Source organism: Styela clava, chromosome 8 (assembly GCF_964204865.1).
Source record: "Styela clava chromosome 8, kaStyClav1.hap1.2, whole genome shotgun sequence".
NCBI lineage: Eukaryota > Metazoa > Chordata > Ascidiacea > Stolidobranchia > Styelidae > Styela > Styela clava.
In genome coordinates, this window is record NC_135257.1 from 1,733,404 (window position 1) to 1,757,371 (window position 23,968).

General features: G+C 35.4%; 3 protein-coding genes across 4 annotated transcripts; all 3 read left to right on the forward strand.

Moving 5' to 3' along the window:
• Window positions 1-2,170: 2,170 nt before the first annotated feature.
• Window positions 2,171-10,276, forward strand: LOC120346241 (RWD domain-containing protein 4-like). 2 transcript variants are annotated; one of them, XM_039415950.2, is made up of 8 exons: window positions 2,171-2,268; window positions 5,730-5,782; window positions 8,009-8,089; window positions 8,555-8,664; window positions 8,899-9,046; window positions 9,297-9,399; window positions 9,725-9,777; window positions 9,840-10,276. In XM_039415950.2, the coding sequence occupies exons 2-8, from the start codon at window positions 5,762-5,764 to the stop codon at window positions 9,867-9,869; spliced, it is 546 nt and encodes a 181-aa protein (XP_039271884.1). In that variant the 5' UTR covers window positions 2,171-2,268; window positions 5,730-5,761; the 3' UTR covers window positions 9,870-10,276. The 2 variants fall into 2 exon arrangements, with proteins under 2 accessions (XP_039271884.1, XP_039271883.1); XM_039415949.2 differs by lacking the exons at window positions 2,171-2,268; window positions 5,730-5,782 and adding an exon at window positions 5,920-6,219.
• Window positions 10,277-18,025: 7,749 nt separating this feature from the next.
• On the forward strand, window positions 18,026-20,192 carry LOC120346246 (programmed cell death protein 5-like). Its single transcript, XM_039415957.2, has one exon. It carries the CDS (start codon window positions 19,116-19,118, stop codon window positions 19,485-19,487), a length of 372 nt encoding a protein of 123 aa, XP_039271891.1. The 5' UTR covers window positions 18,026-19,115; the 3' UTR covers window positions 19,488-20,192.
• On the forward strand, window positions 20,158-23,083 carry LOC120346236 (all-trans retinoic acid-induced differentiation factor-like). The gene is made up of 6 exons (XM_039415943.2): window positions 20,158-20,301; window positions 20,533-20,666; window positions 21,048-21,119; window positions 21,462-21,533; window positions 22,017-22,165; window positions 22,623-23,083. Exons 1-6 carry the CDS (start codon window positions 20,239-20,241, stop codon window positions 22,820-22,822), a joined length of 690 nt encoding a protein of 229 aa, XP_039271877.1. The 5' UTR covers window positions 20,158-20,238; the 3' UTR covers window positions 22,823-23,083.
• The last annotated feature ends 885 nt before the right edge of the window (window positions 23,084-23,968 follow it).

Consider the following 23,968-nt stretch of genomic DNA (forward strand, 5'->3'; position numbering starts at 1 on the left):
AATTCGCGTACATATATATACTTTTCTTTCTCAAGAATCACAACCCAAACTCTTTGCGTCAAACAGATCAGATGATACATGGTTTATATACATTAACTGTGAATCTTAATTGTGAACTTTGGGAGCAGTCTTTGATGACCTCATGGTCGTGTCGCTCACTCCAGTATACCGAATTAACTTATATTTTGTATATCTTTTATTGTACCATCGCTTGTTTTCTGGTTGACGAAACAATAAATCTCTCTCTGCTTGGTCGATGCCAAATCTAGGGTTTCGTTTTTTATCAATTTAAAAAAAAACATCCCGTTTTAAAACATGGGCTTGTTTTAATAAATCTATTTTTATTTAATACCCCTTGAAACTACGCCAAAATGTTGCGTTCTGTCAGCTGTACACTCAGCCGGAATAATAATTTCAAAAAAGTAAGTAAAATTTTTCTTTTACTTTCATCGCGTACATTTGTCGCCAAGTTTGTACCTACACCAAAGTCAGGAATGCTTATTCGAGATATCAGGAAAACGTTTTGAGTAGTAAAAATCATGAAACGAAGCCCACGAGCCTACTACAATCCAAAAGCAATTGGATCAAGGGCAGCTCATGGTAAAACAAGTGCGTTACAATAATAAAGAAATTACTTAGATTGACGGCAACCTACGGATTTAGACTACGGGGCACTCTGGCTCGGGCTGTTCGTATAATTGAATTCAGAATACTTTGTCTTTGAGGTTAAAAAGATAAAAGAAAAAATATTTTGAAATAAGCCTTTACAATTCAAATAAAACGATTTAAAAAGAGAGAATAGTTCAAAAACGGTTGTCAAGAAGCCTACCTTGCCCAATGGTATATCCGGTCCTGCTTCGAATCCCGTGAGAGATGTGACAATGTGCGAACGAATTGCTCCTCGCCGTCGCAGAGTGCGGACGTTTGCGGACGCATTAAACTACAGCTTGATAAGGCGTGTTTGGGCAAGTCATCAGTTTTTGTGGCGTTTCGAAGGGTTTATTGCGAATGAGAAGCGATTGGCAACTTTTCACATCCATTTTCCATGTTTAAGTTTTAACCTATTTAATACAAAAAAAAATAATAATACAGCCATTTTAAACAAAACAGGAAAAAAAACTTGATTTAAAACAACTGTTTTAAAACAATTCTCCTTGAACAAATCCCTAGCCAAATCTAGGTCTCAAAATCGACAATTTTCCTATTCAGATAATTCAAAATTTTACTAAAATGAAGAATCTATAGTTCTATACTATATCGGATACAATAAATTTCTATTCTGTTTGAATATTAAGTTCGATTTTACCTCCTGATTTTGGGCTTCCATTTTCATCAACTGCTTTTACTATACAAAATCAATATGCTCGGCAGCTTTGCATTTTAGGGGTGTGTTCACAGATTTAGATGGTGATGAATAGTTTGCTATTACCAAAAAAACTATTTGTAACCAATAAAAAATGTGTTATGTATTTTACTGACCATCTGCACCGGTACTTGCGACACTTTGTAGATATTCAAATATAATTATATATATTCAAGTTAGGAATGTTGAGCCTGATTTGGAGCTCGTACTTGAAAAAACGTGTTGGTTTGGGCGATTACACAATAGATATAAGTGGAAACAATTGTTTTTTACTGATCTCGTAAAACGCAATAACCTCCACGGGAAGGATTTCACCAAAAGTCTTCAGTTGGTCTCGCAAAACGAGAGCGAATCGCACTCTAGTTCTATTTACATGCATAGCTCAGGTACCAAAGTGACTATAATTATAGTCACTTTGTCAGGTAGCCTACTACGGAGTCCACGTTATGATATTGAGATCGCCACGCAAAATATACAGCCAGCCGATAAAATATGGCCAAATATATGTAAATGGAAAGCAATTTCGATAAGCCACCTTGGGTGATGTTTTATAGTCGTGAATGTTCGCTTTTGACTGACACATTGCCATATTATTCATCCACGACTCACGCAACATGAGAAAAAAGTCAAAATTAGCACGGTATGGTGGGCTGGGATCTATTAGCGTTTCATACTCAATAAGAAACGAATCAACATTAGGCGAATATGCAAGAAAAATCGACGCAAATAATTGAGTTCTGTGAAATCGTAAATATATACTACTACGGTCAAATACCATAAGAAACGCATTACGTGCCACGGAAAAGTTGAAAGTCTACCGTCAAAACGAGAGAGCCTTAGAAATGAGAGAGAAGCACACTCTTATAATCTGCGAGAGTCTGTGTACCGCACTTGCTTTAGTTTAGGGGCTGTTGGGACAACACTAAAAGGCTGAAGGAAGAAACGGATGAAGTGGAGGGAAAACGGAAGTTGAAGTGTTCCCAAAGGTGAAAAATTAAAAAACACTAAAAGGCTGAACACTAAAAGGAAGAAGTGGATGAAATTTCTTCCGACGGGTAGTTAGGTGGCTGAAGTCACTAAAATACTGAACACTAAAAGGAAGAAGTGGATGAAATTTCTTCCGACGAATAATGAGGTGGTTGAAGTCACTAAAAAGCTGAACACTAAAAGGAAGAAGTGGATGAAATTTCTTCCGACGAATAATGAGGTGGTTGAAGTCACTAAAAAGCTGAACACTAAAAAGAAGTGGATGAAATTTCTTCCGACGAATAATGAGGTGGTTGAAGTCACTAAAAAGCTGAACACTAAAAGGAAGAAGTGGATGAAATTTCTTCCGACGAATAATGAGGTGGTTGAAGTCACTAAAAAGCTGAACACTAAAAAGAAGAAGTGGATGAAATTTCTTCCGACGAATAATGAGGTGGTTGAAGTCACTAAGTTCGTATTTATGAGACAATGTCCTCGTGGATTCGTTTTTGTTAATTTTTTATATGTTATGCTCAGTTCGAGCCTGGCGAATTGAAGGCCATGACATTCTCGTTATATTCTTTTTAATTTTGATGTAATGTGCAAACAAATTAATATATATATATTTTCATATCTAGCTGTTCTAGATCAACAAACCTTGTAATTTATAATATGTTTGTGGCCCACCTCAAAATGCCTCTGAGGCTTACCAGTGGCCCATGGCCCATTGGTTGAGAACCAGTGGTCTAACAGGACTTCGATTTGACTAATACATCATTATTCAAAGTCTTCGTGCGTGAACTGCTTGCAAAATTTATAAAAACAGATATTAAGTTCAAGGAATGAAATACGGAATCAAAAATAAGTTATATTCGGGCACAATATCACGGCAATCTATTATTAATCACGGCAATTATCACGGCAATTATTATTAATTTTTGATTCCTATTTTCGTATTTACAAAATACAACGGCGATCCATGGACTTAAAATGTGTGGTAAACTGCCCGATTATAATTAATTCTTGATACATATTTTCGTATTTATAAAATAATAAAAGATATATATGCGGACATTGAAGTGCCCGAATATAAAAAAATCCATTCGTATTTACGTACTCACGAAAAAATTGTCGCAAGTCAGAAATATAATTTATACTTTATCCCGCTTTTTGGCAAATAATTTGGATAATGGTTGGTATTTAAAAGTATGGACTTTTACTAGGATGATTTTGTGTTGCGCAAAATGTTCAAATCTATGACCGATAGCACTATTTTAAATGCTTGCCGTATTAATTTAATTCTGATAACGTAACTCATGGTATATAAAAATATATCGCAGTAATCTGCAAACATGAAATGCATGGTAATATAGTCATGTTGTAGATAACAGTTATTCCATTGTTTATTGTATGCAAATTCCTTCATATACTATAGATCAGTAGTCGGCAACCACCGGGCCGCGGCCCATCGCCGGTCTGCGGAAAGGTCACTACCGGTCCGCAGAAAGGTGACATGAAAACGTACAATGCCATTGTTATCTTCATGTGAGGTTGGGTTTTTAAAATGGCAATTACAAAAACGAAAGATCGAAGTGGGTTTAACGTAAGAAATACGTTACGTGAATAGTATCACCTTCGTTTTTGAATGTATTGTCAACATCCATTTTCTAACGCATATTATTTATTACATTAGATTAGTTCGTTTGTATAAAGGTGGTCCGCCAAAATTTTGGTCAGGCTTTACCGGTCCGTTACTGAAAAAAGGTTGCCGGCCACTGCTATAGATCATTGATTTTCAACCGGTGTTCCGCGGAACACCGGTGTTCCGCGAGAGACCTCCGGGTGTTCCGCAGAAAATTGCTTTTTTGCAGTATTATGACGTCATAACTGATATTTAACCGTCCGATGGATTTATATAAATTTCCCAAAGCGCGGTTCACAACCGCTTCCAATCTTGCTATCATTTTCCACTACCTATCTTTGCGAAATGAGTTTTTAAGCATGGCCGGTCTAGGGCTGTGCAAAATATTCGAATAGCGAATACAATATTAAAATATTCGAATGCCATTTTACTATTCGTATGTACAATACCACATAATCTGTACCGCTTTGCTTGGGCACGGAATTCACGCCGGTAAATCGATCGCTTGGATTACGCGAGAATTCACCCTCGGCTTCCACTGTTATTATGCAAAAAGCGTGCCGACACTAGTCCGTAAATGTAGAAACGTCAACCCAAATAAGATATCTAAAATAAAGTTACCAGATTTTAAAGATGTTATTAGCCTCCGCATGCATGACCCGAATAGAAAATCATTTTCGGAAATTAAGAGTTACAAAGACGTTTTTTTTGGAGTGTTGAATTTGCAAATTCCGTAAATAAAATTATGAATTTCCCGGTAACGATATTAGCTATGATATTGGTCGGGGTATTGATTTGTTGTAAAATAAATGGTGACTTGAGGTGATTGATTATAATTAGCGTCTTCCCTTCTACTAGATACGAAAAGCACTTGGGCACAAAATTGTTTACAATTTTTTTGGTATCAGGTCGCGTATGTAAAATATCGTTCAAGAGTGCTGCCAAACGACAACGTAGAAATGCCTTTATTTCAGATTTTAAATCAACATTCTTTATTCACGCAATCGTGAATTCACGCAGTGACTTCGACCACCTCATTATTCGTCGGAAAAAATTTCATCCACTTCTTCCTTTTAGTGTTCAGCTTTTTAGTGACGTCAATCACCTTATTATTCGTCGGAAAAAATTTCATCCACTTCTTCCTTTTAGTGTTCAGCTTTTTAGTGACTTCAACCACCTCATTATTCGTCGGAAGAAATTTCATCCACTTTTTCCTTTTAGTGTTCAGCTTTTTAGTGACTTCAACCCCCTCATTATTCGTCGGAAAATATTTCATCCACCTCTTCCTTTTAGTGTTCAGCTTTTTAGTGACTTCAGCCACCTAACTACCCGTCGGAAGAAATTTCATCCACTTCTTCCTTTTAGTGTTCAGCTTTTTAGTGACTTCAACCACCTCATTATTCGTCGGAAGAAATTTCATCCACTTCTTCTTTTTAGTGTTCAGCTTTTTAGTGACTTCAACCACCTCATTATTCGTCGGAAGAAATTTCATCCACTTCTTCCTTTTATTGTTCAGCTTTTTAGTGACTTCAACCACCTCATTATTCGTCGGAAAATATTTCATCCACCTCTTCCTTTTACTGTTCAGCTTTTTAGTGACTTCAGCCACCTAACTACCCGTCGGAAGAAATTTCATCCACTTCTTCCTTTTAGTGTTCAGCCTTTTAGTGTTTTTTAATTTTTCACCTTTGGGAACACTTCAACTTCCGTTTTCCCTCCACTTCATCCGTTTCTTCCTTCAGCCTTTTAGTGTTGTCCGGGCTGTTGTTAGAAGTGAGCCTTCATCTGCCATGGAACTCTCGGAACAGCAAGTGAGTGTATTCCGATCCATTTATCCTAACTTTGTTGATTTTATTTCCTAGGAAATTTTATCGTTAATTTTGTATTGAAGTATTGTTAATACCGGTAGTAATTGAATATAATATTCAGTATATTACAGTATTATATAGCAGTACTGCAGTACCGGTATCAAATAATGTTGAAATAGGGGAATAAATGTTAACTTATGTAAAAATAATTGTTTTTTTGTATAATTAATTTGTTTTTGCGGCCCAGAAGCATACTGTTTAGTATTATGATATTTGAGCATATCCAGGGTTGCGATATTTTAGAAATTTATTTTTACAAAAGTTTGGGTCGCTCGAAAGAAAAGGTTGGGAACCACTGGTGTACTGTTTGAAATTCTATGCAGGCTGCCTGAAATTGTGTTTATGCTGTACAGATGTTATATTTTATTCAGGATGCTGGGGTAAGATTTAGAGATTATTCCCATATATCCCGGGGAAATGGAAAGCTGATAAAACAGCTTAATCCAGTAATCATAGTTTACACTACAGTTCTACTGGTTATACAGGTATATGGCAAACAAGGCTTTTTGCTCTGTTTCTTGTCCATTCGGGTACCGGTATGGCTGTATGAAAATAGGTATCATAACTAGTTTTTCGTTGTAGATGCATGGGCTCTGGGTCTAGTATAGTTTAGTACCACAAGTACGGTACTTCCAGTGGGCGTAGTATAAACAATTTTGCATATGTTATTCCTAACCCCCACCTGACTATGCCATCCAAAAATTACGACACTACGACGTCACCATCACGTCATAGGGCTTGCCAAAGTATAATTAAGATCGCCCGAAATGAATATGCGCCGCCGATACAGAACTCGCTAACGCCGGCGATCTCTCTCCTATCATGATCGTTGTGGCGAGAAAACGAGAGAAATAGCTTGCTCGATTTTGGGTGATCGTCTGCGTGTTTCGGACGACCATCCGCATACTTTGGTGGGCCTTATTACACCACTGTGACGTCGAAATGACATAATTTTTCGGTGACGTAGTTAGGTGGGGGTTAGGATTGACATATGCAAAAATTGTTGAGCCAAGCCAACTACAAGTACATGTGGTACTAAACTATACCAGACCCTGGGCTTGTTGTTGGAGGAAGCAGCATACCTGACCTGAATATATAGATTTTCCCGACCACAGGACGCTTTGAGTGATGATTTAGTTTCTTGAGATAAATCCATAAATATTAATGCAATATTACATGAATTTATACATTTTGAACAACTCTTCAAGGCGATCGAAAGTACAAGACCTAACTCAAGTTGCAGTCTTATGCATCTAGTGATAAGAAAAGCCGAAGGGGCGAAAGTCTGTAAACCCCTGACCAGCAGTTACATGAACCACGTCGTGACTGTGTGTTGTCTATCAGTACTCTCGCACAAAGTTATCCCCCTAAGTAATTCAAGCCTGTAAGGGTGTGAAGGGTAACCAGAGGTGCAATGACAAGAGTGTCCCAGACACTCAGCATAATGGCACTCATGCATATTTATATCTGCATTTTGAATTTCTTTCCGTTATTCAAACAGTGCCAGCTGATCTCCATACCATTGCAGGACTAAAGTTGATATACCGTATTTGCTCGTTTTGTAGCCCGGGCCCATATTTTTTTCAACCAACCCACTAACTTATTCAAACCGGCCCTTATTCAAGCACGGGCGCTTGTTATTTTCGATCATTACAATAATTAATATATTGTTATTTTCAGTTCTAAAGTATGATTTAAACAAGAATAATAAGAAAAGTTTTGCGACGTCCTATCAATATTGAATCGACGCACTTGGGCGTCGCGACGCCCAGTTTTAGAACCATGGTGTTATGTAATCAATGCTATCTATCTGTTATGTACTTTGACGCCTAAGGCGGGAGTGTTATCTACCGGCGCTTAAAATTCAACAGCATTGTTTCAAAAGCGCTTCTTATTTCCTATTGTTATCTACCACTGAAAAATCAGCTTTCATATCAGGCGGGTATTCAAGCACCGGCCCTTATTTATTTTTATGTTCTGTTCACACGGGAGGCTATTCAAACGGGCCCTTAGTCAAGATCGGGCGGTAAAACGAGCATATACGGTATTTCATATTTTATTGAACTCAAAATTTTGAAAAAGGCTGTTAATCACATTGCTACAGACACAAGTCTGTATTGTTTTAGGTATTCTATTCAATGCCGTATTATTTTTTTATTTATCTGATAGGAAGAAGTAGAAGTTTTAAACTCGATATTTGAGGGAGATGAAGCATTTACACAAATCAGTGATACCGAATTTCAATACAAGGTTTGTCCTCAATTTGTTGGAATTTTTCATATGGCATATACCGTACGTAATAATAAAATTTGCAACTCGTCAACTTGACCAAGTTTATATAATTTTTCAACTAGCCAGATTAGACTTGATGTTTGACTTCAATTCGATTGACATTTTCACCACCATCAACCAATCTCCAGTCAATATTACCCAGTTAGTGCTGTTAAATGTATTATAATTGATTTAGATTTCAGAACATGCTGTATGTGATTTTAACAGTCATCTTAACCTTTGCTATCAAAAGTGCTGGTCGGTGATTTTCCTTCAAATACAGTCAAATACATAACACATTTTTATAAGTTACAAATAGTTTTATTTCATCACAAATAATAAATGTGAAACACCCCCTCCCCGAAAATGCAAAGCTGGATAACATGCCGTTACTGGTGCTGTTCAATGTAGTTTACGATTAATCTTCACTTTTCCTCATTTTAGGTGGGAGAGGATGGGTCAATGAAATCATTTCTGATCACCATAAAATGGCCTGAACAATATCCACAAATCAAACCAGATATAAATATGGATTCTTTCTACAACAAACATATGTATGTGTTTCATGTTTATTAGTAAATCAGAAATGAAGTGTTTTTAAAAAGATTTGAACCAAATTAAGGTTTTTAAAAAAATTATTATTTTCCTGATTATGAGAGCTTTCAAAAGGTAATTATCTTGCGAACCTAGGGTGACTGTAGTCATTTGTAGATCATTAAAATTTATATACGTACATCCAGGAAGACTTATTTTCAGTTCAGAGATTTGTTTAAATATTTTGCACACAGAACTGAGGATGTCAAACAAAGTATCATGGAGTCTGCTACCGAACAAGCTGAACTTTTGATCGGGGAAGCAGCCACATACACAATTATAGACTGGGCAAAAGAAAATGCAGAATTGTTAATGGCGGAACAGCGTGAAGTTGTAACTAGGGTGAGTTTGGTTGATGAGTAGCATTTTAAGATTGAAGGCATTCAATCCTACTTTTAGGTGACCAATGAGAGATCAAAAATTTTTTTTGCATGAGTCTGCTTCTATAATTTCACTCCGAATTACAACATACCAGTAGTAGTTTTGTAACTTTTCGCAATAGGTTAGTTAATTCATCACTGCAAATGCACTAATGCAATATTGATAAATCTATTTTTGAAGATTACACAACTATGGTACTTACGTTTTACAGGAAGAAGGCATAAGGAATAGCGGTGAAAATGCAGTTTCTAAGAAAAAAGAGAAGAAAGAACAATTGACCAAAGCACAGAAGCGGAAATTAGCAGACAGATTAAGTATGAAAAGCTCTGTAAAGTTCTTGTGTTTGAATAGTTTTGCATTATTTTTCCAGCTACTTCGTTTTTATGATAACTTCTGATCAAGTCAAATCATAAACAATTGCTTGATTTATGCATCATTATCATATAGCCTACTCTTCTCATATATATATAATATGTGGTGCTGTGCTATGATAGAACATGAAGTTATTATGTACTTAGTCACATATTCCCCGGTGAAACTCTTCTTTGAGCATTGTAGTTTGAATATGCATGAAAGTTATTTTGCCCATAAAGATTGCAATGTTTGCCAACAATGCAACAACTGCCTTTTTCATTACAGATGCAAGTGGTGAACGCGCCAGAGGTTGGAATTGGGTAGATGTTGTTAAACATGTAAGTTTTATTAGTTTCTTACTTTTGTTAAGGCTTGTGAGTAAAAAGAATTTATCCTTTAGCTTTCCCAGACTGGACGAACGGAGAGCTGATCTTACCCACAACTGAAAAGAATCAAGCGTGGCCTCACAATAGGCACTGTGGCAGATAAATCAACATCATGAAAAGTGATCTGCATGCCATGGGTAATGTAATACTTGACTGGATGACGTGATCTACAGTGTAATGAGAACAGTAAACCATTTTTGTGCTTTAACATAGACTTCAGGTGGTCGTTTCAGTTTGCTGTGATCGATGTGGACTCTTTGGTACAGCCTGTTGGAGATGGATCATTTACAAAAATTCATAATCTGATTTTTTCTTACAATTGCTTATTTGGGTTACCTCAGTAATGAGCAGAGCCAAGTACATTTTTTACTGTATTTGTGCTCTCTTGCAGTTACTGAAATAGTGTGAGGTTCAATGTTATGGTGGAGAATTAAAATTATATTAATCGCGAGAGATTGGTCTTCCGTGTTCTTTTCAAAATGTGAGAAGTTGTATCAAATCTTTATATGGCTATTCTATTCCTGTTCATTGGTAACTAGGCTTGGTGTAAGTAGGGATGTACAATTCAGAATAACGAATTGGAGATAATGAAGATTCCCGGAAAGGAAACACCCATTCGTGAGGCGAGGAAGTGGACCAGACCGTTGTTGTCCTCTGCGTTGTTCAGCTTTACTATCGAGATTACGACATGCTAATAATTAATTGTTATCGGCAGATATTATATTTATGGAAATAACCAAATTTCACGATCTAACATTTGCGAATTTTTAATAATCGAGCCAGAGTCCTTCACTTTCAAATGATTTCTGGTGGCGTCACAGTTGTCAGGAAAAAATATATGTAAACACGGGAGCAGGAGCCCATGGATATTTCGGAATCGATATGTGCGGAGAGTTTGGGATCGTACAAAACGCGTTGTCTAGCGATACGCAGTATACGGTAAAGAAAAGCTTCCGTCTGCAAAATACCATATGAATTGCATTTCATACCCGCGAATACTGTAGAGAAAAATATTACTTACACCTTTATATTACGACACAAACACAAGCATGTTTGGTGTGAAATAAAGTCAAACGTTTAGTCAAGTGGCCAGCATATACCTTTGTTGGGGAAGGAAAATGGTATGCTCATGATATTTATTGGACACGTTTAGTGGACATAACGATCGTTTTGTTGTTATGTTGTTCTTTGACACGTTTTGAAGAAATCGCTTTTCTCTTTGATTACTGGACCAATTGCTTTAAAATTTTCACTGGTTAAAAATACTGCTATGACGTCATCAAAATTATTGCCATTAGGTGGCGCAACGTGTCCATACATTTGAGCATTGCTCTCTTGTATTCTGAAAAAAAGATACTGATATTTCAAAAAAGTAGCTTTTTTAATTAACCGATGGGACACGAAAGGCAAAACGAAGGATCACGGGTATGCAATCTTTCACAGCAGACTATGGGTACGGCAATCTTCACGACTAACAAGAAATCGGAATCGCCAAAAATTTGATTTGCTCAATTTTTGATGACGTTATCGCATACAGAAAACGGATCCCATAGAGTCCATAGAAGTGTTAAAATAATAAAAGTGATAGCTTTCTAGCGTAAAATATATAAAATTTCAAAGCAATTGGTCCAGTGCTTATCATAATAGGATTTTTTTTCATAACGATAAGAAGAAAAACAAGAGAGCTGTGCTCAAATATATGAACACGCCACAAGGTGTCACTATTTTTTATTCTGACACATAAAAAAAGAATCTCTTTAAAGATTGATTTTTTTTGCCAGAGGGCTATTATTTTTACTTATTTCAAAAATTTCTGTAGACTCAACTACTGAAAATTTCAAAGCAATTGGTCCAGTATTCGAAGAGAAAAGCGATTTCATCATGACGAAAGAGAAGACTAACAAGAACAACAACATAATAATATTGAAACGATCGTTATGTATCCTACACTGACGTGTCCAACAAAAACATAATAACAAAACGATTCATATATATGTACATTTCGTGACTACAAAAGGCAAGAAAATCATGGTAATAAGTTATTCTTTTTTTACTGGACTAGGAAAATAAAAATAGAATAGTATTCCGTATTTTGGATTTGAATATTATAGAATAGTAGGAAAATATTTTGTTTTGCTCATCACTTAGTGTAAACTGTAAGTAAGGAATAACAAACTTGCGTTTCTCGGAAACATCTTGAGGGCGATTTCTACAGAGATTTTGTCATATGATTTGCTAGAAAACAATTCCTCGTAGACCAACGACTAACATAGTTATGGACAGACTGCTTCAACATATAATATCTATAAACATGAAACTTATTAACCAAGACTACTGGCAATTTTGAACGATCCCGACTTTCAATATATATATTTATTAACATTCACGGGTGCAATAATTTGTCGGTGATAATATAGGCTACGCGTGTTTCAATGTGCTCTCTCCGAATAGGTCGGTCTAAGCCACAGGTAGGGGGTGGGCGATTACTTTCCTAAGTGGGCCACTTACAGACAATAGACTTGGTTCCCGAGCCGGAGGTTTAAAACTCAATATGATACTATGAATAAAAAACAGTTTATTTGCAAATAACTGGCTTCGATAACAATCGCTCGCTGCTTTCACTGATGTAAAAAAGCAATAGGTATTTGCTGCGGCCTGCAGGAGATGCAATAAATAACATTGGGAGATGACACCAGTATAGGCGGAATAATTGAGTTTAAGTACTGACATTGGTGTACCAGAAAGAAGGAAAAACATTTGTTGCAGTACGGTATTTATTTTGGCCAACGATTTGTTATTTCCATCGATATTTTCAACGCAAATATATATCCATAAAAATTACAGTCGTATTTTCAATAGAAACACGCACGCCGGATAAAACATTTCGAGGGCCTGGTCCGACCCGCGGGATGTAAATTGCCCACCCCTGGTCTAAGATGTGACGAATTAGCGTATCACAGGGCCGGATTCAGACGACGAGCGGTCCTAGGTTACATCATTTGTGATCATTTATTTGTGATCACTCAAGGCTGTATTAAAACGCCATGACACCAGGAAATCATTAACAACAATCATAATACTGTAATACCCGTTTCTAGTCGCGAGATGTGGAGGGGGATTGTCTATTTACTGATAAATAAATTAGGATAACTTCATTTTTTTCGACTATACCGTATTTAATGTTTATAACATTGTTTGAGACAAGATTTATTAATCTGATAAAAAATAATTAAACAGACATCAATTACAGTATATAAGTTCGAAGTTGCTATATTGTGGAACAATCCTTTACTATTAATTTATAAAAAAGAGTAATACGATAGTTCAGCGACTAACCAGATCGTTCAAAGTTGAGTGTCCAGCCCTCATATGCTAGGCCAGGTTGGTCCAAACCCAGGCCACATTATCTGTGGCCCGCGTCGCATTTGCGAGAGGGTAAACAAAAAATCTTATTTGGTGTTGTTTCGTCATAAAAATAATCAGAAAAACCTTTCGACATATTGTTACTTCACTGATTTTACCGAATTGGTTAGTGTCATGGTTAAGTTGAATAATGTGCTTGACTAGTCTAAACTGTTACTGGATTTCTATCTTTTGGTCGAGAATATATGCTAACAATATAGGCTTCGTCGAACACTAAATATCGAATGTTGGCTATGCCTGATAACTAAATATTGATGTTATGGCCGAACAATATATTTCCTGGGTGCCTAAACAGTATTACAAAAATGCTGCTATATATCAGAAAATATAGTAATTACCTTCCCGTATCTCAAGTTTGTAAAATTCAGTTATCAATCAATCCGCAGTTATTAATAAGTTATTTTGGAAACGTATGTTTGAAAAGAAAGCTGACCTATTCAGACAGATTTTTGACTGGATATGGTAAATACCACAATGCTTGCTTGATATGTCTGCAAGTTGGGTCGGTGACAAACTAAAACGTCATTTTCTCCGTTATGGAGAGTTAAAATCTTACACTGAATATATTTTTAGTAAGATTTTTGCACGTTTTAGTGCGTTTTTAGCTTAATGAATGACGAATAATGATCAATGTGTTTGAACAATAAAAGTGTTTGTGTTGTATTGCACTGTTTACCTATTTTTGGCACTATTGTGGCCCGCGAACAATACAAAAATAATAGTGTGCGCGCGAGACCAACAACCTTGGACCACCCCTATAGCCAGTCTACCCTGCATAATACGGTAGTAAATCCGCCCTTCGGTACCCTTTTTGGCGATGCACGATACCGGTAGTGATGGGCAAAATAGTCATGCTAAGCCGTTGTGCTAAGCGGAAGCCATTTTAACATACGTTTAATCGGTTTAATAAATCAAACGTGCAATCAACTTGTCCAATCAAGTCACTATCAAAATGAGCATCCAAAATTTTGCAAGGAAACCAGTAAACCATTTTTCTGCGGTCGAGTGTCGGGGAAGATATTTTTTAAATAGCGATGTCGGCTCTAGGCTTTGTCTGCATCTTTGAAATACCATATCATTTTTCATCTAAATTTTAATCAGAATTACTACTGAGTGACACTTCGATACCAAAAATTAAATTTGCTATAAAATATACAGTCGTTATTTTTTGAGTTTCCGTTAAAAAAAAACCAGCGGTCCAGAATGTTTTTTCTTCCACCCATTATGTGGTCGCGATCCACCAGTTCAGCAGGTGAGAAACACCGCTGTAGACAAGTAGACTACCTCAAACTTTTGGTGTTGCGGAGCCCTTGAAAGGTTGAATATTATTCGCGGAGCCCCAAAATAAATGTTAAAATTTTACTTGCTTTTTGTTCTCGTGGGGAAGTATGAGTTTAATGTGAAAAACATGTTACCATATTATAGTCATCGGCGATGAAAGGCTAAAAATAATAATTAATAAAGAGGTAAATCCGCAACTCAAATTTCTTAATCGAAAAACGCCTTCTAAAATATTAAAACTGAAACTTAAAATGGAAGATCACACGATCGTTTTCAGCAGACTCACCTCAGATTGAAAACGCTTTTATAGACATTGTAAATCATAAAATTTGGTGTTATGTTAGGTTTTCGTCGTAGTAACTGCGAAATCGAAACACAGTCAATTGTGAGCGCGATCCGCGATGTACCTTTTTTCATTCTGAAACTACCGGCAGAGCCGAATGCAATAAAATAAATTTCAATTGTTCGTATTTTGCCCAAATATTGTGATTTTTTAAACGGCGATATCTTGCTTAAAAATAATCTCAAGTACAAAAGAACAAATCAAGTTTGACAAATCCCAAGATCGCAAAAATACGACTCCAATTTATTTATAGTTGGCAGTTTATCACATATTTTATGTTATTTTAGAATAGTATTTTCATTTTAGTAATCCTAATAGTAATCTCGAACCAAACGTGAGTAACGATGAGACACGTTAAATGCTCGCATCGGTCATGGATTGAATATTTTACGCAACAGAAATCTCGTTATCCGTTTTTTTAATCGCGAAGAATGTTGCGCGGAAATTTCCGATTCCAATTTTGAACCACCTGCCTCTTAAGAATCCTGGCTGCGCTCCTGCTTATAAATAATGTCATTTTTTAATTCCGCCTCTTTCCATATTTCGAGGCTATATTGTTGTCAGATTTTATCAATGCTGTTATTGCTTCTTTGAACAGTTACAAAATTTTGAGTCAGTATTTTGAAGAAGCACAAATGATTAATAGAAATATCAGCTGTAGCGAATTTTTCGAAGGAGGGGTGAAAATGATGAACATTAGGAATCAAATTAAAGCTTTACAGGTAAAATGGGTGTTAAAATTGCTTGAAGGTTGTAATAATCCATGGTCTCAGAGAGCAAAGTATTTTGTAAATAACTATTTTGATGTATTATCGAAAGGTAACTTAGAATGCTTGTATTTGAACTTTAAATTGGAAACCAATATACATATACCGAAATTTTATACTAGTATAATCAACTCATACAAACAAATTGGCTTAAAATGGAATCAACCACAAAATATAGCAGAAATATCACAGGAAATAATTTGGCACAATCCTCTAATATTAGATAGAAATAATATTGAAATAACTGCTAAATCAAATTGGGTTCAGGCAAAAATAATTACTGTTAGTGATATCTTTGGCAAAACAATATATGATATTTCCAAAAGAGTGTACCCCCAGCTAGAAAACTCTGCAATAAGTACTTTAAGAAAAAACTGCTTGATAAATAAGTGCAAAAATGAATTACGGCAAATATGGGAAGCACTTCCAATAGAATGGAGAGAGATTTTATCAAGGAATAGGGAATTTGGTCAAACAAGAATATTAATTGATAGGTACAATGGGTCGAAAGACTTGACCACTAATCAAATTTATAGGATTTTACAAAGTAAGAAAAATGATACATTTTTGAAAAACCATAAGGAATACATCTTTAATAAATTTCACCTAACTAAGGCAATTAATTGGAATAAAATATGGAAAATAAATATTGGAAACAAGTATAAAGAGTTATGTTGGAAGTTAATTCATAATGGGTTGCCCACTGGAGACAAAATAAAACACTGGTTCATTGATGAACCAGGAATGTGTGTCTTATGCGAAAATTATGTTGAAGAAACTGTGTGTCATTTATTTTTAGAATGTGACTGGTCTATTGATTTTTGGCAATGGTGTTGCATAGATATTAATCAAAATACTATTATAGCAAACGATTCGGAATGCAAATCAAAATTAATCGCAATATTATGCGGAAAATCAACAATTTGGGAATATCGAAATTCAGTAAAATATGATGAAATAGATAAAATGAAAAGTAGTATGCGTTCAATTTTCAAGTGTAAACTGGTAGGGATTTTAAATTTACTAAAAGAAAGCGAAAGAAATGAATTATTGTTATATGAGCACATGGATGATCTTTTACATAGGTCAATCATGATGTAAGTTTATATGCAACACCATACTCTGAAAATTATTGAAAGTATGTTATCTGTACATCATTTTCATAAGAGGAAGATGTATCGACTATGAAACATAGATGGCGAATGGGAAAAACCCAATATGAAAGCGTGGATTTTTCCATATTCTCTGTCTAATTTTTGTATTCTTGTATTTTTCATGCTAACTAAAAAATTAAAATAAAAACTGATTACCTGTAAATTAAAATTATATTCAACCAACTGATGAGTGGATTACATGTAGATTAACTCAACTTTTTTGGACATATATTGGATTATATTAAATTAATGACATCATGGTAATGGTATGAATTTTGTCTTTATTTTGATTTTTACTATTCATATGTATGGGGGAAATGGGATTAAATTAAAAAATGATAAACAAAAACATGGAAACAAAAAAATATCTATTTATATATTTATAATAAAATGATTTGATACCAAAATATTAATACGAAAATTCCGTTTGGCATTGGAATTTATTTGGCACGAAAAAAAAAAAAAAAAGTATTTTGAAGAGTTCGCGGAGCCCCTGGGTTTCTCTCGCGGAGCCCCGGGGCTCCGTACGGAGCACTTTGAGAACCTATGGACTACGGTACCGTACCTGTATTCTAGTTCTGTCTCAAGGCGGCAGGCATACCTACCGGTATTAGTAAATTTGGATAATTTATTCAGTTTGGTACCGTATTTGCTGGCAGTATAAAATTATAACGGCCCGCAGTGCAGTAGTAACATAAAAAGCTCAGTGAACTAGCGCTCAGCCAGCTGTTTGTTGCCATAGTACCGTACCGTACTAGATCAGTGCGGTACGGTACCTATACCGGTATTCTAGGATTATCTTCAGATAGAACATTTTCATTCCAGCATGTTCTTAGTACTGTAGACCAGGGTTTCCTAAATTTTTTGGGCCGCTGAGGCTGACCCCTGTTTTTGAATCCTATTTTTGACGGACCCCCATTTGCTCATATCACTGTATTACTGTATTAATCTCAGGGCCTAACCAACAAGGAGGGAAAACGTTTTATTCACTGATTTACATCATAAACCACATTACCGGTACTGCATTAATGTAAAGGATGAGGCTGCTTTTCGCACCACAATTTATCGATTCTCGGCGCAATTTGTGACAAGCAAACTGGTAGGTCCGACTCTACGGCAAGTGTTGACCTGTGTTTTGTCATCATATTGGTAAGAGCTGAAAATGCTGCCTCACACATGCACACATGTACAGATGTAAGTCGCTACAAAAGGCAATAAAATTTTAATTGCCTTTTCTGACAGCAATGGATATTCGTCTGCAATGCTCAATGGAAATTTGCAATGGACCTTAGTTTGGCTTGGGTAACCCTGCTGTAGACTAATGTTCTTATGAACTAGTATTTGCTGCTTATTTTTTCAAATTAGGATAGTAAGGAATTGTTCACTTTATTTCAAATTGATTTTAATATGTTTTTCACCGAAATGTTACATGTAAAGGTGAGAGGTCATATTTTCACTTCCTTGTTGATATAAAAGTGTCGAATTGTTTGTGTTTCACAATTGGGAATTGATTCAAGGTTGCCACTCCACAGTACGGCACACTATACAAATCGGGTGACATTGTCCCGATTCAGAGAAACCCATTTCACAGATGATCAGACACCCTCCCTTTGGGAGACGTCTGGACATTGTTGTCCCTCAATATCGGTAAAAATACAGTATAATGAAGTTGCGCAGAATACTACAAAAAAGCGCAATCTAGTAACGTCATCATTGAATTCCTTGGGAAAAAATAATCCGATTTACCGATGGAAAAATTTTTTTAACGTAGCATTCGAGAGTTTTTAGCAAAAAACGGCAATTTTGGTCATGTGACGGCCGCGATTAATTTGGATTATTTTTGAAACAAGCATGGCACGATATGAAGCATCTGTCATGGCCCCTGATGCCCCTCGTTTGTGAGACACATGGAGACGGAGTGTTTGTTTTATTGAGCCAAATGGAGGAAAATTCTTGGAATTTGGATAGTGTGCTGTAGTTCTCCACATGTTTCGAATTCTAATGGCACACCATTCCTTGTATTTGCCAAATTGGTGAATGTGGCACTTGGTTGTTTATATTCAGATATTACAATTGTGTATTTGATATTTCAAATTTAATATTTTCAGGGGCTAACCCTGGACAACTTGAGTTTTACCTTGATATGATCTTCAGATCTTGTTGTACATTTGAACCTGTCTCAAATGCAATTTTTTTATTCTGATTTAGTATTTATCAAGACAAATAAATAAACCTACATTCATATTTTACTGCTTCAGGCCTCATATTAATCCTAATATCATTGTTGACAAATTTTTATGGTGTGGTTGCAGAGTGAATATAATGGAAGACGCAGACTTGGCAGCAATTCGTAATAAGCGAATGCAGGAACTACAAATGAAGGCTGGTGATCCCAATCAAGCCAAACAGCAAGCAGAAGCAAAACAAAAGTATGATGAGCAACTTAACGGTATGCTTACACAAATTTTGACGCAAGATGCAAGAGCTCGTCTTAACAGTATTGCACTTGTAAAGCCTGAAAAAGCAAAGCAGTTGGAAGGAATGTTAATTAATATGGCCCGGTCTGGACAATTGGGTGAAAAAATGACGGAGCAGCAGTTAGTTAAAGTTCTTGAACAAATTAATGATAAAAAACAGCGAACAAAAGTTAAATTCGAAAGAAGAAGAGTAATGGATTCCGATGATTCAGACTGAATTTTTTTCATAAGCTTGGTCATGTATAAATAAATCTTCAGCCCCACTTAATATCACTATTTGTTGTGGAATTGCTTTAAGAGTTTGACATAAGTACAGAGTTTCTGGCATGACTATTCACTACATAGCACTACACAGGACGAAATTTTTTTTTAACTCATTAGAATAGTTGCCTTTAGAATATTTTGTATAAAAATTATGATTTTGTATTATTGTTGATTTGATTTATTGGTTCTGATGCCTTTTGTCACAGATAATGCTTTGAGAAATGTATGACCAGAATGATCTTATTCAAGTATATTGCAAAATCTGACAGTTCAATGTTTGGTTGAATTATAATCAAACCAAGGTATGCGAGATTCCAGTGATAGCTGTCATAGAAAATACACACCATTCTGTTTACAAATATGCTATAGTAACTCTTATTTTGTTTATTATTCCCTTTAAATTTTCCCGATAGAATGCAAAACTAGTTATTAATCTAGGGCTCTACTAAAATGGGAATTTATGAAACAATGTATATTTGAAACAAGAGGCATCAGAATGTTAATTTGTATTTACAATTATTATTTTGGAAAACATTCGAATAAGCTATTTATACAATAACAAGATGGAGACAATGCTTTTTGAGGAGATATTTTAGTGCTAAATAATATCAGCTGTGTGTTAATTTTTTCATCAAAACTTATTATCCATTTTTATTAGCCTTGATATATTTTTTCACTAAATTAATCTTATTAAGGTAATATCAATGAAAATCTTAGTATGGCTTGGAATTTGTATCAGCTTTGGAAAAGGAGTGGTAGATAATGAGGTTAGATGCTTATTATCGACTGTGCTAGTGATGACTTTTATTGAGCTGTAATCTTCAGCTATTAGTTTTCTTGTGTTCAAACATATTTATATTTGTATAGGCCCGGTTAAGCAAGTATGAAATTATTTATCAAATTCAAATCATCTTCGGTTATCTGATGAAATGCTTCTGTTTAGTTTTTTAAAACATTACAAATTGTGTTTACCAATTCCCATGAATATTTCTCTTTAGGATGTCTGTTCCCTGCAATCATGCTCAGATCCATACCCTCCTAATGGATCATTTGTTGACAATTGCAATTCACATCCTATGCTGAGACTTCAGGGACATTGCTGTGAGAACTTCTCATCTGGACATGTTGTCGGGTGAGCTGCCTTAACTTAATATTGAACATAGGTTTATGTAAACCTGTTTTGGTGATCTCATAATAATCAGCAAACTTGTTTTCCAGAGTTATAACTTCAGCATGGATTTCTGAAATGACCCGTTGTTAATAGGCTCGATACAGAAGAGAACGCCTGTTCTTAAAATTTTGAATTCCATCTCTGCTTATATTCAATTTGATATGTTGTATTCAATATGTGTATTTTGCTTCTTTGTTTTTGTCATCAGAAGATCGTCATTATCTGCAGTGCCGTATCAGTTTTATTTATATTAATCATTTTTGTTAGTAGACTGTATATTCAGCCAGTGTGCCACAACCTATGAAATAGATATTTTCATCCTTTAAATGTTCTTTATTTTAGTATTGATCTGTCTTTCTGCAAGCTTCGTAACATCAAAACATTGTTTCATCAATATACTGAAGTTACAAAAATGTGAGAGTCACTTTTGTTAATTTAATTCGGAATTTTAGATTGTCCACTTGTTTGAGATTTGGGTGGTATTTGACTAACTTTGATGTGAATATCAGGTAACTATGGGGTTCAAATATCTTGTATCAATCCAGCACTTTAACAATTTTTTTTTCATGTAATGTTGTGTTACTTCCTCAGACCAGCAGTTCACAACAATGATAGGAAAACTGTAAACTGCTTGTATTAGGATTGTTGCAAAATAATGTTTATGAAAGTGTGATGCAAGGTGTTTGACCCTCTCAATATTATAGTCATTGTGTTGTGATTAATTTTTGTGAACAATATGCATACATTATTTTATAGTAATCTTACAAACAACCCAGATTTGAAGTTTCAAAATACAAGTTTTCTCGGGCTGAAGAAACTTTGTCAAATGTGAGTAACAGTATGCTTTGCATTCGTGTCGCGACTATGGTGGACCAAAATGGCATAGTGCAGTGGTCCCAACGTTTTCAGTGCTCAGTCAATTAAAACAGTCAACATGGTATGGACAACAGTTTTCTCGATAGACTACAATGACATGCAGTTTCCTTGTGCTATTTTGTTATCGTATTATGCATGCAAGGCTCACAATTCAACTCTTTTCACCCAGGGTGCAATAAATTAGTTAATAACGAACTGGAAAGAGATTCTGTAGTAGTACCCTTTTGCCTAATAGTACCTGAGCCTTGTTTACAGTGAAAAATCAAGTGGTTTAGTCAAGTTTGTACAGTAGGAAGGTGCCGGTGGTAAGATACCATCTTTCTGTACTGTCACATACAATTGAAAGTGTTTTCTTATTTTAAACCAAATTTTTAACTTACCTGGAATAATTGCATTCAGTGGAGCAAATGAATATGCATTGTTTGGTAATTTCAGATCAGTAGATAAAAATGTTGAATGCAATAGTCAATGGAATTGGTTCAACAGTTCATGGCAAGCTTGGAACAATACTGAAGATGATAAGCATGACAGAAAATGCATCAATCAAACTAATACCTGCAACTTATTAAAGCAGTATCATAATTGTATGTTTTAATTCTTGTTATTAATATGTACTGAAGGAAAACTTATAAGCATTGGATTTTACAGTGATCACTGTGAAATCAAAATTACTCGAATTTGTGTGACCATAGCAAATGAAATTCAGTCACTTTAAAAAGGGGCCGATTCTTGAAATTGAAATGCAGTAGCCTTAACTTTAATCTTGAGCCTTAAGTAAACAAAACTCCCAAAAAGAACTTGTTTGGATCTTGACGTTGACAACATGATAACCTGAATTTGTATTCTTGAAAGCATTCGTTTAACGAAATCCACTGGCCTTTTGTTCGCTTATTTTCACTAATCTGCCACCTGGACTCACTGCTCTGGTCCGTTTAAGTTGATGGGACCTAATTGGCAATGGTGATATTGGTAACGTTGTCTTCATCTTGCTGCCTAAGTTAGTAAGTAAAATACTTTATTTTCAGATTTTTTTCATTCCAGATACATGTCCAGACAATTCAAATTGTATTAACAATGGACCAGGACAATTTTTATGTGATTGCAAGCATGGTTGGGGAGGTTACAAGTGTTTAAGAAAAACTGATTCAGACTTGAAGCTTCCTATTTTAGCTGGAACAGCTGCTGCAACTGTACTTTTATCCTCCATTTTGTGGTACACACAAAGAAGGCATGTGATATAGTCAACTTGAGACGGTCTGAATTTTTATCCCGCAAACAACTCAAGGCTGCAAAATGAGCAGAAATATGCTAACACCGTGTATCTCATGGGCAACAAGTTAATTCTGAACTGTATAATTTGTATGTCAACTTTATAGAGTGTCATACTCAAATTAATAACTGTGCAATATATTTATGGTTTGATTTTTATCATTATTGTGAGCTTCGATTTTTATCGTTATTGTGAGCTTTTTATAAAAATAAACAAATGTGGTTTTATTGTATCCCTCGAGTATTCCGAGAATCTAGAACAGGGTGGTGCAAGCCCAGGCCCGTGGGCCACATGTGGTCCTCCACTTTATTATCTGTGTCCCGCGTCGCATCGGAGGAGCAGTCGAAAAATTCTCAATTTGTGTTGTTTCGTCATAAAATGAACTAGAAAAATCTTTTGACATATTGTCACTAGTGTTAAGGCTAGCTGAGGCAACAAGCGAAGTTGAATGTCCTGATTGTCAGTCTGAATTGTTATCTGGCTTTCTACCGTTTTGGTCGGGTATGTATGATGACATCATAGAAAACTAAAAATCGAATGTGGGTTCTATTATTCTAGTTTGGCTATGCCTGATAACTAGATATCAATGTTATGGCCTAACAATATGATTCATGCCTGGTGTTTTTTGCAACCAGCCTAAACAGTATTACAAAAAATGCTGTCTATATGTCAGAAAATGTAGTAATTACCCTTCTTGATATCACATTTGGTAATCAATCAATCTGCAGTTATTTTATAAACATGAGGTGTTAGAAAACAGAAATTTTTAATTTGATGTGGGAGGAAAATGTCACAATGTTTTCTTGATGTGTCGGTGACAAAAGAATTGAAGTTTAAACGGCATTTTAGAATCTTGTGAGGAATGATCATTTTCCAAAGTTGAGATTTTGCTTTGAAAATTTTATCCATGTTCGAAAGCACCTACATTTGCGAAAGCACTGTTTTCGTCATAAAAAGTTTAAAATATTACAGTTACACTATATGTATTGTAGATATATATAGAAAGACTTTTGCTTGCAGGTTTTAGGTAGTTTTTGCATGGGTTAGCTTGATAAATACTGATCAATTTATTTGCAAGTGTTTGTTTTGCACTGTTTATCTATTCTTGGCACTATTG

Bases quoted from the DNA above. Each gene is read 5' to 3' on its own strand.
- LOC120346241 (XM_039415949.2), top strand. From the start codon at position 6,193: ATGTTATATTTTATTCAGGATGCTGGG. The intron at 6,220-8,008 runs GTAAGATTTAGA...TTTATCTGATAG, and splicing joins ATTTTATTCAGGATGCTGGG to GAAGAAGTAGAAGTTTTAAA. The intron at 8,665-8,898 runs GTATGTGTTTCA...TTTTGCACACAG, and splicing joins TCTTTCTACAACAAACATAT to AACTGAGGATGTCAAACAAA.
- LOC120346246 (XM_039415957.2), top strand. From the start codon at position 19,116: ATGGAAGACGCAGACTTGGCAGCAATTCGTAATAAGCGAATGCAGGAA.
- LOC120346236 (XM_039415943.2), top strand. From the start codon at position 20,239: ATGAAAATCTTAGTATGGCTTGGAATTTGTATCAGCTTTGGAAAAGGA. The intron at 20,302-20,532 runs GTTAGATGCTTA...ATTTCTCTTTAG, and splicing joins AAGGAGTGGTAGATAATGAG to GATGTCTGTTCCCTGCAATC. The intron at 22,166-22,622 runs GTATGTTTTAAT...TTTTCATTCCAG, and splicing joins ATTAAAGCAGTATCATAATT to ATACATGTCCAGACAATTCA.